The 15,028-nt window shown below is 40.1% G+C and overlaps 1 protein-coding gene across 1 annotated transcript in view; it reads left to right on the plus strand.

The window, feature by feature from the left end:
- DRD2 (dopamine receptor D2) overlaps positions 1–15,028 on the plus strand; it is a 96,073-nt gene that overhangs the window by 72,196 nt on the left and 8,849 nt on the right. The window contains exons 3-6 of the mRNA XM_074304224.1: positions 6,710–6,819; positions 8,942–9,078; positions 10,396–10,586; positions 12,311–12,397. Coding sequence (XP_074160325.1) covers positions 6,710–6,819; positions 8,942–9,078; positions 10,396–10,586; positions 12,311–12,397 — 525 coding nt within the window. The remainder of the gene's footprint in view (positions 1–6,709; positions 6,820–8,941; positions 9,079–10,395; positions 10,587–12,310; positions 12,398–15,028) is intronic.

A 15,028-nucleotide genomic window follows, 5' to 3' on the forward strand; every position in this document is an offset into this window, starting at 1 on the left:
GAGAAGGCTGAGAGCTTGAGCTGGGGATGGAGGGAGAAATGGGCCATGTAGCAGGTAAAGGGAACATGCAGTTGTATTTGAGTCACCTCTCTGATTGACTATCACCTGTCTTCCAATCCTGATGTTAGTCAATCCTACAGGAGCTCCTGTCCACCACTTTGGAGACACTTGAAGGTGCACAGTGATATGGGGAGTGCAGGCAAGAAAGGGGACTTTCTGGAATGCCTCTATAACTCATCCAGACACCTTTATCCAGCCAAACACAAACACATAGAGTCCCCTGGGGCACAGGTGTCTAGTACTCCCTGTTACACTATCTGCACTTAGGAATCAAATTGTCAAAGCTCCCAGGGGCTCTCTGGAGCTCCTTCAGCGTGGTTCTGCTCCCTGTTAAGCCATAGCCCAGATTTAGGGCTCAGGAAGCAATATTTTCTTCTTCCCACTCAGGGTCTGTAGGAAAGAGCCTTGGTGGATGCTTTGTGTGCCAGTCTCACCTAGGAGAAAAGTATTTAGCACGGCTCCCTTTAAATCCATAACTACAAATCAGACCTCTGAGTAAAGGATCAGTGTAATGAAGTGCAGTGGATAGGGCATTGGACTTGCAGTCAGCAAGACCAGGATTCAAGTCCTAACTCTGATGATTACTAATCATGTAGTCCTTAATGTCCTCTAGCCACAGATTTCTTTATTATCATTATTGTTACTGTTATTGCTATTATTAATGAAGGAGCTTGGACCTAATGCCCTCTGAAGTCCCATGCTCCTAAGGAAGGAAGTGGAGCAGACCATGTACCTACAAGGGAGTTAAGGTGTGGAGTTGACAGGAGCAAGAGGAGACAGAGAAGCAGGTACGGCAGACTGTGTGACCATGGGTGAGATCCAGGGAGAGAGATCTCTGACCTTTCTCAGCTCTGCTGACCCCCCCTTCCCCAAAACCCACCTTTGCTTCCAAATCCACAGTCTTGTCAGCTACTTCAGGCTCCCGAGGCATGAGATAGAGAGGCTGGTGAGCACAGTGGAGAGGAATAAGCATTAATACCTGTGCCCAAGCCACCATCTTGGCTGACCTACCCACCCTACAATCTGCTCGTTTTCACAGGAACACAGAATCCCAGATTTAGAGCTGGGCTGAACCTCAGACGTCATCTAGGCTGTTTAAGCTCTAAGACGTTTAAATTCCTGTCATGTCTTCAGATCACAAAATCTCACATAAGAAATCAGGCTTGAATAAAGCAAGAGCATTGACAATTTACATCAGTATGGTGTCGTGGAAAGAGCATTGGACTGAGGTCTAGAACTAGCTCTTTCACTAACTGTCTGTGGGAACTTGGGCAACTTATTTACTCTGGCCAGTTTCCTCATCTGTAAAACTAAGAATATTTCCTAAGATCCCTTCTAGATATAAAATTCTATGAGTCTACCTCTCCTCCCCTACAGTACCTCCTAATCAACGAGATATTCTTTTAGTTTAGTGGGAGTTTAGTTGAGTTTAGTTAAGACTCAAGAAAGGAGGAGCGGGGAGAGGAATAACCATCATCAAGGAGTGAAAAGTATTTATTAAACATCCTTAAGCTTCAGTCCTAAGCAGTTAGGTGACATATTGGAAACAGTACTGAACTTATGGTCAGGAAGTCCAGAGTTCAAATCCTGTTTCAGACATTTACAGTGTGACTCTAGGCACCTCAGTCTCATTTTCCTTTTTTTGTAAAATGGGGATAATAATAGCACCTTCCTCCAAGATATAACCTAGATAAGCCATAAAGGGCTATAGAAATGCTACCTACTATTATCTTTATTTTCTCTAAACTTTTTTGGTGATCTTATAAGCTTTGGGTTTAATTATCATCTCTAAGCATATGGCTCCAAGATCTATGTATCTAGCCCTATTCTTCCACACTCATTTCTCTCTCTCTCTCTCTCTCTCTCTCTCTCTCTCTCTCTCTCTCTCTCTCTCTCTCTCTCTCTCTCTCTCTCTCTCTCTCTCTTTCTCTCTCTCTCTCTCCAATCCTGCATCACCAACTACCTATAGGATATTTCAAACTGGACATCTAATAAACATTTTAAGCAAATAGAATCCACAATAGAATTCATTATCTTTATCCTAAAACCCTCCCTCCTCTCAAACTTCCCAGTTTCTGACAGCACCATTCTTCTCATCATCGAGTTTCATAACCTTGACATCATTCTCAGTTTTAGCTCTCCCTCACCCAACATATCTAACTAGCTGCCAAATCTTGCCCTTTGTATCTCCACCACATCTCTCACAGCTCTCCTTTTTGATCTAGTTACAAAGTCATCACCTTGGTTCAGGTTTGGCCTAAACCATTGCAATGACCTCCTAATTGGTCTCTCTGCCTCAAATCTTTCTCCCTTCTGATACATCTTCTACTCAGTTGCCAAGTGATTTTCCTCAAGCATAGATCTAAGCATGTCACTCTTCCACTCAACAAACTCCAGTGGTTCTTCTAGGATTGCTTCTAGGATAAAATATAAAATCTTTTGTTTGGCTTGGGTCTACTTATCTTGCCAGCCTCCATATGACTCCCCTCCACTCTATGGTCCAATCTAACAGAACCTTTCTCTGTTCTCTACACATAGAACTTCAATTCTTATTTCTATGCCCCCCTTTTTAAAAAAAAATCACATTCTACCCTCATTTATACTTCACTAAATCTGTAATTCAGCCTGAGGGGTTGTGGAAGAGGGAAATCAGATAAGCCTTAAGAGAAATCTCTAAATTTCATATTTCAAGACAATTTAAAAACCATCTTCTCCAATAAAGCTTTCCTGATCCATCCAACTGTTAGGACCCTCTCTCCCTTTCTCCTTAACTATCGTATATTTATTTTGTATTTACTTTACATTTATTTGTATTTATTTTACATATAGGTACTTCTTACTCAAAGAACATAAGCTCCTTAAGGGCAAGGAATGCTTCATTTTTGTCATTACATCTCTAATGTCTAGCTCCTATCTGACACTTGGCATATGCATAGTGAATGATTGTTCATTAATTAATTAATTATGGTCTGAGACTGTGAAGCAGGTGTCATTAACTGAGGACTGGATAAAGTATATGTGTCAGATACTGTAGTGACCTCTAGAAATATACATACAAAAATGAGATAGTCATTCCCTTCCAGGAGATTCTAATAAATTAGAGGAGATAAAACATATACAAGATTTGAGATAGCAAGGGAGGGGGCTGTCTGGAAAGTCACAGGGATGACAGGCAAGTTGATACATAGAGAAATACACTGACACATCCTTTTCAGATACACTGCTCTAGCAAGGGTAGCAGCAGAATAAATGGCAAAATGGCTGACTGGGATATGGAACAGAACCACGTAGAGAAAATCTTAATTGTTGTCACCCATTTTCTCTCTTTCCTTTAAGCCTATGTAGGATGGAAAGGGGAAGGAAAGGAGAAACAAGCATTTAATAAATAACTTTAAATTTATTAAAGCTTTGCAAATTTTATTTCATTTGATCCCCAAAACAACCTTGAGGGGCAGCTGCTATTATTATTCCCATTTTTGCAAATGAAGAAACTGAGGAAGGTAGAAATGAAATGATTTGACTAGGATCACACAGCTAATAAGTGTCTGAGACAGGATTTGAACTCACTTTCCTGATTCCAAGTACAACTTTCTTACCCACTACCTCATCTAGCTGCTTCTAATAGCCTGCCCCTCTTCATATAGATAAGTATGAAGTGTTCCATCACTGTTGGCAAAATGCCCAAATCCCTTTCCCCAGAGAAAGCTTAGATTGAGAAGCAGCTGCTAGCTGATGAAGGCTGGGTAAAGTGTCCTTTGCAGGTTAAAAAAAAAAAAAAAGAAAGAAAGGTTTTCTGGTTATGATGTTTCTTCCCTGCTTCCTTCCTTCTCCCTCCCTTCTTCTCAAAGCCTTTTGATGGCCCATTCAGTTGTCATTAAATATCATTAAAGAGCTTCGCCCCATCTTGTTAGCTCTCAAAAAGCTCCCTGTGAAGATCAGGAAACCCAGGAGAAGAATCTTCAAGTCATCTTTCTATTTCAGAACCCAAACAATAATACTCTGGAGGGGTGGGTAGGAGGTTTCCTGTCTTCCAAATAGAGGATTCTCTCCTCAGCATCTGGTGATAGTTGCTCCAATGCCCACTATTGGGCTTAAATGCTGAGTTTAGATTCATGCTCCAGAGCCTGAGAAAGCAGTGACTGGAACAGGACAAGTTATAATTAGTTCCCACATTATGACATATGTCAGAGTCAGCACTCCTCAACTACATCTCTCAGGGAGGAAGAGGAAAACATTTCTTTCTTTCCTGTTATATATATTTTTTCATCTTCTATTGCTAAAAGAAAAAAAAATCAGCCTTGATCTATGGGATTCTTGGGAAAGCTGTACCCTAACCTTCCTCCCACTCACCCCCTGTGGACTATACTCATTTCAAGTAAAGAGTGTGCTTTAATTGCAGTTTGGAGAATGTGAGTCAGTGCTAAAAAGTCTTTCATTCCTCTTACGCTACTGATTCTATGGACTTTCTCCACTATGTCACACTGTCCTTGCTAACCTCATTAACTTCTTCATTACTCTCTAAGCTCCATTCCTGGTGCACAGACTTTTTTCACTATGTTCCTGCACTGTATCTTTACCCTCCCTTCTTTCTTCCCCGTTCAGTTTCTTTTTATGTCATCTTCCCCCATTAAAATGTAAGCTCCTTGAGGGCAGGGCTTTTTCTCTTGATTTTTCTTTGTGTTTCCAATTTAGCACAGTGCCTGGCAAATAGTAAGGACTTAATAAGATTGATTTGAGTATGGAAGGATTTCTAAACACTGAGGATTCAAAGATTTTAGAATATGACCAAAGCAAGGTTATGACAGCTTTTTAGGGGGCTTTTTTGGCATTGTACAAAAATGAATGAATTGGATTTGGCTCTGACACTTACAGAACCTCAGTTCTTGTGTCAAGTTGAGTATTTGTTAAGTCTTACAGATATAACCCTCCCAAAAAGTTCTTTCCCTCAAGGAACTTAATAGTCTGATGGAAGGAAACTGAAAAGGAGGCAAGGTAGGGAGGGAAGACACTGGCATGTAGTGTGATCACAAAGCCTGGATCTGAACCCTTCCTCAAAATGGAGAAAACCTCCATTTTGAAACTTGCCAATGAAAAGAACTTATACACAGGAGAAGAAGGTCAGAGAGATAGAGGAGAAAGGCAGCAGAAATATGGTAACCAAGTCTAGAGAATGAAGCAAGGTTGGTCTGGGCTTTTCCTCAAAATGGAGATTTTGGAAGGAACTGACCAATGGGAGAAGGTATAGTAGAAAGAGCTTTGTTGGGGCACTGGCGACAGTTATGTGATACTGGCAAATCACTGGTTTGTAGTGTTGGAATTAATTTTAACAAATATTTATTGTCCACCAAGTTCTGGGCAGTCTGCTGGGCATTCAGGATACCAGACAAAATGAAAAGAAAAAGTAAATAAATATCAAATAATTTGGTTGGAGTTACTAACAAGTGAAGAATCAGGATAAACCTCTCATAGAAAGGAAAACTTGGGAATGAGTCTTGAATGAAGCCAGTGGAAAAAATGCTGAACAAGGAATAGAGGACTGGATTGAAATCCTGGTTCTGCTGTTGACTACCTTCCTGCCCCCGAACAAATCATATTATCTCTCTGGGTCTTAACTTCCTCATCTGTGAAATGGGGTGTCAAACTAGATGATCTCTAAAGTCCTTTTCAGTTCTAAATCTATCTGTAATCTCTCAGAGCCTGAGTTTCTATATCTGTAAACTGGAGATAATACTACTCACACTAATGTATTTTGTGGAGGATGGGGCAAGAAAAGAGTTTATAAACCATACAAGTACTATAGAAATCTGAGTTGTTAACATGTTGTTGATGATGATGGTAATGGTGATGGTGATGGTTATGTTAATAATGATGATGATAGCAATGAAGATTGTAATAGGTATAGTAAGAAGATGGATATAGAGAAATACTCATCCTGCCTCCTTTACAGTTTTGTAAGGTTCAAATAATAATCAAAGCTAATATTTATATGGCCCATTCAGGCTTCCAAAGTGCTTTGCAAATACTATTTTATTTGATCCTTGCAATAAGCCCATGTAATGAGTTCTAGTATTATCGCCTTGTTACAGATTAGGAAACTGAGGCAGAGGGTGATTAATTGACTTGCCCAGGGTCACACAGCTAGTAAGTGTCTAAGGCAGGATTTGAATTTCCTGATTCCAGGTCTTGCACTTCATATACCACATTACTTATCTGCTTTATGAGTAAACATTCACAATTACCAAGTACCCTGTATGTGGTAGGAATACTCTGGTCTATTGTATTTAATAAATGCTTATTTGATTGATATTGAGCCCATCAGATCTTCAGATGACACAAAATTGGAAGGGACCATTAACACTGGATAACAGAATCCAAATCCAAAAAGAATAGAAGTGAACATAATGGGAAAAAATTTAAAGGTGTGAGTGGACAGTAAACTTAGTATGTGTCAACAATGTGATAGGGCAACCAAAAAAAAATAAATGTGATCTCAGGCTACTTTAATAGAAATATAAGGAACTCTAAAACAAGAATGATAATGGCTCTGATATATTCTGCTCTAGGAAGAACATAACTCTAATGTTATGCTGAGTTCTGGGAGTTGTATTTTAAGGAGACAAAAGAAATCAAAACTTTGTTCTCTTCCTAGGTGGTGGGAGAGTGGAAATTCAGTCGGATTCACTGTGATATCTTTGTCACCCTGGATGTTATGATGTGCACTGCGAGCATCCTCAATCTCTGTGCCATTAGCATTGACAGGTGAGAGCCCAGCTAAGGGGGCAGGAAGGAAGTGGGCAAATCAGTCATTCCCCTGCATGGTACTTTCTGGTTTGTTTGTTTGTTGTTTTTTTTAGCCTCCATTCTCTGTCCACAATACTTCCAAATACCCTCTGTCCTCAATTGCATTGAGAAGGCATATTTGGGGCTCCATTTTCTGGCTTTGCAGTTTGGTCCCTGAATAAATGGAGATGGAGACTGATGAAGCTTCTGGGCACTCTTAAAGCAACAACCCAATCTCCTGATGAGTAGGATGGAAGCATTAATCTTAAGACTCTTCACTGGGACCACATGCAATAGGAAGCTGAGGGAACTGAGACCCCAGCTTATTTCAACCAATCAGTAATTAATAGAATAGACTAAATGATGTTTTATTTTTAGTGTCTATCTTCACAAGATCTACCTTCATCAACACCTTTTTTCTATTCCAACAGCTGATGTCCCAGATATATATACCTTTCTCATCCCACTCCTGGATTATTGACCATATTCTTGTTGGTCTCCCTTCTTCAAGACTCTTCCCATTCTAGTCTATTCTTCACTCAGTTGTCAGACTAATATTCCTAAAATATGGAACTGACTGTGTCACACCCTCCCTGACTCAATACAATCCAGTGACTCCCTATTACCTTCAAGATCAAATATAAAATCCTCTGATTGACAAAGAAAGTTCTGCATAATCTGATGGCTTTCTTCCTTTCCAAGATTCCATTGTTTCCCCTGTACTCTATTTCGCTTTCACAAAATATCATCTTTTAACTGGGAATCTTGTTACTGACTGTCCTCTATGCTGGGAATGTTTTGTCCTATCACCTTTTTTCCTGGCTTCACAGTCCATTTCCTATAAGAAGTGCCTTCCCTCTGAAATTGCATTTATCTTCTATATATTTATCTTTTATATATGTTCTTTCATCACTCAATCAATAAACATTTATTAAATGTTTACCATGTGTCAGACACTGTGCTAAGATGCGGACAAAAATTGGGAAAATGTAGTTTCTGCCCTTAAGAAACTTACAATCTAAGTGCAAACAAATATATACCAAATAAATTACATTTGGGACAAGCAAGAAGTCATTATGAGAGAAGGCATTGGAATTAAGAGGGGTACTCATTTGTATGTCATCTCTCCCATTAAAATGTGAGCTCCTTGAGGGTGAGAACCATGCTTTTTGTCTGTCTTTGTATTCTCAGACCTTTATATGGCACCAGTTATATTGTGAGAATTTAATCAATATTGACTGAATAGATAGTGTCTGCTGAAGATTCAAACAAATGATTCAACTCTGTTAAGCAACCATTTATCGAGTGCCTAATATATGACAGCCATTATGCTAAGTACTCAAGCTTTACTGCAAGAGAGCAGGATTCTGTTGGGCTGGCCACGTTGTTTGAATGCCAAATGTTCATTTGCCAAAAAGACTATTTTATGAAGAACTTACATAAGGCAAGTGTTCACAAAGTGATCAGAAAAAGTGAAACAAGGACACTTCAAGATCTCTCTTAAGAACTTTAGAATTGATTATGTGATATGGGAGACACTGACCCCGGATCGCCCATCATGGTGTTCCCTCATCAGAGAAGGGGCTGTGCTCTATGAGCAAAGCAGAAGTGAATTAGTTCAGAAGAAACATGAAATGCATAAATGGAAATGTGCCTTTCTATCTAGAGAGTCCACCCTAAATGTTCATGAGGACTATTTGTGTTCTATCTGTGGTAGAGCATTCTGAGTTCATACTGGTCTGATCAGCTACAGTCGGACACACTAATGAGTCTAGTTTAATAATGTCATTTTGTTCTCTGAGAATAAAAGATAACAACCAACCAACTAAAGGGTGAGGATATAGACAAAAACAAAATAAAACCATTCTGCCCTTAAGGAGCTTATGTTCTCTTGGGGGAAGGGAGAGTCCATCATGGATCATGAGATCATAGACTACAGGTTGGAGTCAACTTGTGGAAAAGGAAAGGCATGGGCTAAGCCCTAAAGGATGGGTAAGTGAGTAGTCCAAGAGATCAGGTGATACCGGATCATCTCCCCTTTCTCCCTTGCACCTCCTTCACTCCTTCAATAATCCTCTCATCCCCACCCCTATCACTTTAGGTACACAGCAGTAGCAATGCCGATGCTCTACAACACCCGCTACAGCTCCAAGCGCCGCGTTACAGTCATGATCACCGTTGTCTGGGTTCTGTCCTTTGCCATCTCCTGCCCACTGCTCTTTGGACTCAACAACACAGGTAAAGCCAGCTGCATCTACCTGAGGCACTTAGTAGACCAGTGGATGCACCATTGGGATGGAGGTTTCTTCCAGATACCGAGCAGAGCGGGTTCCTGTGCTTTGAGGATATGTGTTGAACCAGCTATATTGACCATGGGCAATGGGTTCTTGGACTTCCTCATGCTAATGGAATCACAGGTCCAGAAACTCTCCCTGCCCTCAGTCTCAAATGTATATTATATGCCCACGGCATAAAGCGAGTTGTTACTTTAGGAGTTTTGTGTAGTCAACTTGGTTTAGAGAAAATCTGGTGGAATTAAGAGGCCCTTAGCTAAAAAATAATTGAGACCTATTTATGCCAGAAGCCTATGCTAATTATTGTGGGGAACACAATGGAAATGTCAAATATATTTCATGCCATGGAGGGGTTTAATTATGGATACAAGGTTATTTAAAGATGGTGGCAATAATAGGGAAGGAACCAGAGATGTGGTCTGGAGAAAGCATAGAGAAAGACATGGTATATCCTTGAGTACCTGAAGGTCAAAGATTATATTTGCTCTGTCTGCTTAGCCTTAGGGAGCAAAATAAAAGAGTAATGGGTGAAAGCTGTAGAGAGGGGAAGATTTCCTTTCCATAAAAGGAACAATTTCCTAACATTTATAGTTAACCCACAGAAGAATTGTCTGTCCTGGGAAGTGGTGGGTTCCCTCTCAGGAGATGGCTTCGAGCAGAGGCTGAATGCCCTACAGAGAATTCATATTCAGGTTTCTAGTTGGAATTGGACTGAATGGCCTCTGAGGTCCCTCCCAAATCTCCGATTCTCATTCATAGGAGACAGTGACAAGGCAGGACATGACCAATGATTTAAGTTAAGTAGGGAAGTACATAATGATCCAATCAATCCATCAATCAGCAAACATTATTATTATATTAGATGCTGGGCATTGGGACTATAAGTACAAAGGATAAGCAATTTCAGCTTGCTGTGACTGCCATTCAGTCTACCCATGTGTGTTTAAGGAGTTGCAAGAATGGAGAAGTAAGTGGGGGCTTGGGATCACCAGGAAAAGTTTCATGGAGGAGGTGAGACTTGAGGATAGGGGAAATTTGACTAGGGGAAGGATAGGGGAAGAGGGGACAAAGAAATAATTTCAAATGGTGGAATTACTATAGATGTTGAGGAGCTGTGAGAAATCAACCATGGTTACAGAAGGTTTAATTGGGGAGCAGAGGGAGAGAAGGTTGAGTGGGGATGGCCTATGGAGAGGCCTTGAATGCCAGGCTGAGGAAACTGAGCCCAACTAACAGTCCTATCTACTTTTATTTCCCCCAGATCAGAATGAGTGCATCATTGCCAATCCTGCCTTTGTTGTCTACTCCTCCATCGTCTCCTTCTATGTGCCCTTTATTGTTACCCTGCTGGTCTACGTTCAGATCTACATCGTCCTTCGAAGGCGCCGGAAACGGGTCAACACCAAGCGCAGCAGCCGGGGGCTGGAGTCTGATGCACAGGCCCCACTCAAGGTTTTCTCTCCCCTGGCATCTCCTTATTCCATCCCATTCCACCAGGCCTTAGTGCCAGCCCACCCACCTGTGCTCCTTTCCTTCCTGCCCTACACTCACTTTTTGTCCGGGGCCACATTAAATGCCATAGAGAGTCTTGCACTCAGGAACCCAAAGCAGATTAAGCAAGCAAGGATGGCCAAGTCTGACCTGGAGGATTCTGGGGAGCTTGTCTGGGAGTGAACACAATGACAGAAAGGTCCACATTCAGAAGTTGGGTGTTAAATGGAGCATCAGGAATAGTTACAGTTCACATCCAGAAATGATTAAGGGAAGGGATAGTCTTGTAGCTGAGGATTAATGTCTCATTGGGGTCATGGCTTTGTCCAGAACTGATATGCAAACCAATTCACTTCTCTGGGCTTCAGTTTCTCCATCTATAAATGAAGGGTTACAAAACACAATCCCTAAAGTCCCTCCTAGCTCTACATCTGTGAACCTATGATTCTAGAACCAAGTTATTGGAGACTTTTAATCCACATGACTTGGTCCATGAAGAGTTTTTATATTCTTATTTTGTGGCCCTCTTATTCGTCACCCTAGATCCTTTGTATCTTCTTTAAGATTCTACTTCTGCCCTTTATTTCCACTGACCTCTTCATTCTTTACCTCTAATTTGATATTCTGGCCCCTCTAAATCCCTACTTCCCTTCTACCATTCAATCTTTTTGCCTTTTACCTATTCCTGTATCAACTTTAACTTCTTCTGATTTCTACTTCCTCTAAACCTTTCCCTTCCCAACCTAACTCCTATTTCTCTGATCTACGTCCTTGTCCCCATCCCCAACGTACACCCAACTTCTAGGCTGCTCACTATATCTTTTTCCTGCTTACCTCAAAAGGCTGACCTTTCTGGCAACCTTCATCTTTTTCCCTTCTAGCATCCTTTCTTTGTATATATGTATGTATGTATATATGTGTATATACACACATACATGAATATATATATACATATATGTAAACATAGTATATATATATATGTACATATATATATAAATATTTAATTCAGCAAATGTTTAAAAATTATTTAATATTAGGCTTCTTAAACTTTTTCCACTCACAATTCCTTTTCATCTGAGAAACTTTTACAAGACCCAAGCATATAGGTATATAAAATAAATATACTGATAATAAATCATAATTTCAAGACCCAAACATTCAAATACAAAACCCCATAATAAGGTGGCAAACCATAGTTTAAAAAGCTAGGACAGTTCATATAGAACATTACTCTAAACTTTTGCTTCTTAGCTCCTTTTGATCTCTTTTTTTTACCTCTTTTTTCTCTCACTTTTTTTCTCTTTCTCATCCTTCTTAACTCCTCTCTCTTTCCTCTTCCCTTCTACTTTCTCTGACTACCCTCTCCCTTGGATTCCCCACCCATCAGGCTGTCCTGAGGGGCAAAGTGGACAGGAAACTCACCTTGATGTCAAGAACTCTCACTAGCTGTGTGACAATGGGCAAGTCATTTATCCTCTCAAGCAGCAGCCTAATGTATAAAATGGGAATAGCAATAGCTCCTGCCTTACAAGGTTTCTATAAAGTCAAATGAAATGATATACAGAAAGCACTTTACAAACCTTTAAGCATTATGTAAATGCTATTTTTATTTTGACTACAACTACCTGAACCACCCTCATTCTCACTCATTGAACCTAAGACCTATCCTGGCTTTTCCCCCACAGGACAAGTGTGCTCACCCAGAGGATATGAAGCTCTGCACTATCATCATGAAATCCAATGGGAGTTTCCCAGTCAACAAGAGGAAAGTGGTAGGTGTTATAGGATAGAGTGTCAGGTCTCACCCTCTCCAATTCTCAGGACACCCAGACACCCCAGAGCATCCACTGTACAAGGGCAATGAGAAATTCTCAAACACAATAAGGTGAGCCTGCACTGGGAGACTTCTGTCCTCTGTCTACTGCATTTCTGCCTCCAGATCCCATACAAATAATGCTTACAGCATTCAGGGAGATGCTGCAGACAGAATTTTCTGAGATTTTAACTTCTTATACTACTCTTATGGAAAGGTGAAACAAGATGAATTTGGCGTGTAGTTGACTAGCGTAGTTGAATAGATTCAAAACTAATCTAATGATCACATCCAAAGAATAATGACCTTTGATATTCCTTTGTTAACTTGAAAAAGAAGCCTCCAGGATAATGTTCCAGAGATTTGTGCTTGACCTCATGATGTTCCCATTTTTATGAAGATTTAACTAAAAGCAGAGTTGCTACACTTACCAATGTATAGATGACACATGGGACAGTTAACTAATTCAGTGGATGATAGAGTCAGGAATGAAAAAGAGCTTAACTCAATATAGCCCTGAGCTGAATTTAATCAGATGAAATTTAATGGGAATAAAGGTAAAGTCTTAAACTTCTTTTCAAGAAATCAACTTCACAAAGACAAGATTAGGGACCTTGTCAGGCACCACTAAATATGGGGACCTCAAGAGGATGCAGTGAGATAATGCACTTAAAGCACTTTGTGAACCTCAGACACCATGCTTCTCTAAATTGCATTAACTCTAAGATTCCATTAACTTTTTTTTGTCCTGCATTATCACACTGCTGACTCATCTGCAGATTATTTGAAAAAAAAGAAAAAAAATCAGGGATTTTTAGCAGATTTCAAATGAGTCAACAATATGATAAATTAGCAAAAAAAAATTAATTCAATCTTAAAGTTAATGTAAATTTAAAGAAACACACTGTCCATGGATCCTCTTGACAACCCTGTGCAGCACAGTTACTGTGACAGGTCATGATAATGTGGATCAGTTAAAGAAATTGGCTTGTCCAGCATCATATGGCTAACAAATATCATGGGGATCAAATGAGGTGATGTACGCAGAGTGTGGCAAAGCAATGTATAAATTCGAGCTATGGAATGTGCTCATCTGGAATGAGAAAATGTGTTCAGTTTTCCATCAGCAGCTGCTGCCACAAACACCTGCAGGCTCTGGCTGACCTCATGAAAAACAGATCCAGTTTTTTCTCCTGTAGATAATAATGGTTTACCACCTTTTGGAAGCTCAAGATCTCCTTGTGTATCCTGGATCCAATGGGCACTGGATCACAGGGCCATAGATGTAGACTGGGCATCCTTAGAGGGTATCAAGTCCTATCCCTTCATTTTACAAAGGAGGAAAATGACGGTCAGAGGGTATTTGCCCAGCATTGCACAGGCAGCAAATAGGAAAGCCAGGATTGACCTAAGGTCTCTGGTTTTAGGTTCTATGATCTTCCCACAGTACCATGCTGCCTCTTAGTACAGATTCACTAAATTATCAAGTTGAAATAGACTTCAGAAGCCTTGTAGGGCACCTCCATACATGAAGAATTTCCCTATAACCCATCCAAGAAGTGATTCCAAGAAGTTACCATGAGGGAAGGTAGTATTCCCCTTCATTGGAGGTCTTCAGACCACTGGTAAGGCATGTTATAGAAGACACTCTTGTGTATGAGTTGGACTTGATGGCTGCTGAAGTCTCTTCTGACTCAAGAATTTTCTTAATCTGTAAAATAGGTATATTATTTATTTACAGAAGCAACCTGACAAAGTTGTTGTGAGGAAAGCATTACATATTTCAAAAAGCTATGTCAGCTAATATTATTATTATTAGTTTCCCTTAGGGACTCCATACAAACTAGTTCAACTTAGTTCAACAATATTTATAAAGTGCCTGGGATTTCTACAAATTATATTAGGCCTTGGGACTACAAAGAAAAATATATCTTTGCCCTTATGAAACTTACATTCTACTGTGGGAGGTGGAGATACATTATTTTAGAAGAGAGAGAAAAGGGAGGAGAGGCAGACAGAAAATGATACAGAGAAAAAGAGGGGGAAAGAGGGCAGAGAGACAGAGAAATACAGAGATGGAGAGAGGGGAGAGGGGAAAGAGTCAGACAGATAGTTAAACAAAGAGACAGATACAGACAGAGACAGGGAGAGGAAGGAAAGAAAGGGGGTAGAGAACAGAAGCACATTAGTACATAGAGTCAGGGAAGGCTTCCCACCAAAGATAGTAGTTGAGAAAAGTTTTATTTAGCTCTATCATGGGTTCATTCTTCTCTTTCGTTGCTCTGTCTTGGTGATCTCATCAACTTCAACTTCAATAATCTCTATACAGATGACTCCCAATTCTACCTTTTCAAGCTTGATCTCTCTCATGAGAGATGAGACAGAGACAGTTTTGAATCAGGTCTCCATCTGGATATCCTACAATTATCTCAATCTCAACATTTTAAAATCTAAATTGTTATCATTCCTCCAAAATCTACTTCTATTCCTAACATCCTTATTTCTATTTAGAAGACCACTAGTCAGAGTCAATATATAATTATTAAGGGCCTCAGGTGCCAAATACTGTTCTAAGTCATTCATACTTTGC

This window comes from Sminthopsis crassicaudata, chromosome 3 (assembly GCF_048593235.1).
Source record: "Sminthopsis crassicaudata isolate SCR6 chromosome 3, ASM4859323v1, whole genome shotgun sequence".
NCBI lineage: Eukaryota > Metazoa > Chordata > Mammalia > Dasyuromorphia > Dasyuridae > Sminthopsis > Sminthopsis crassicaudata.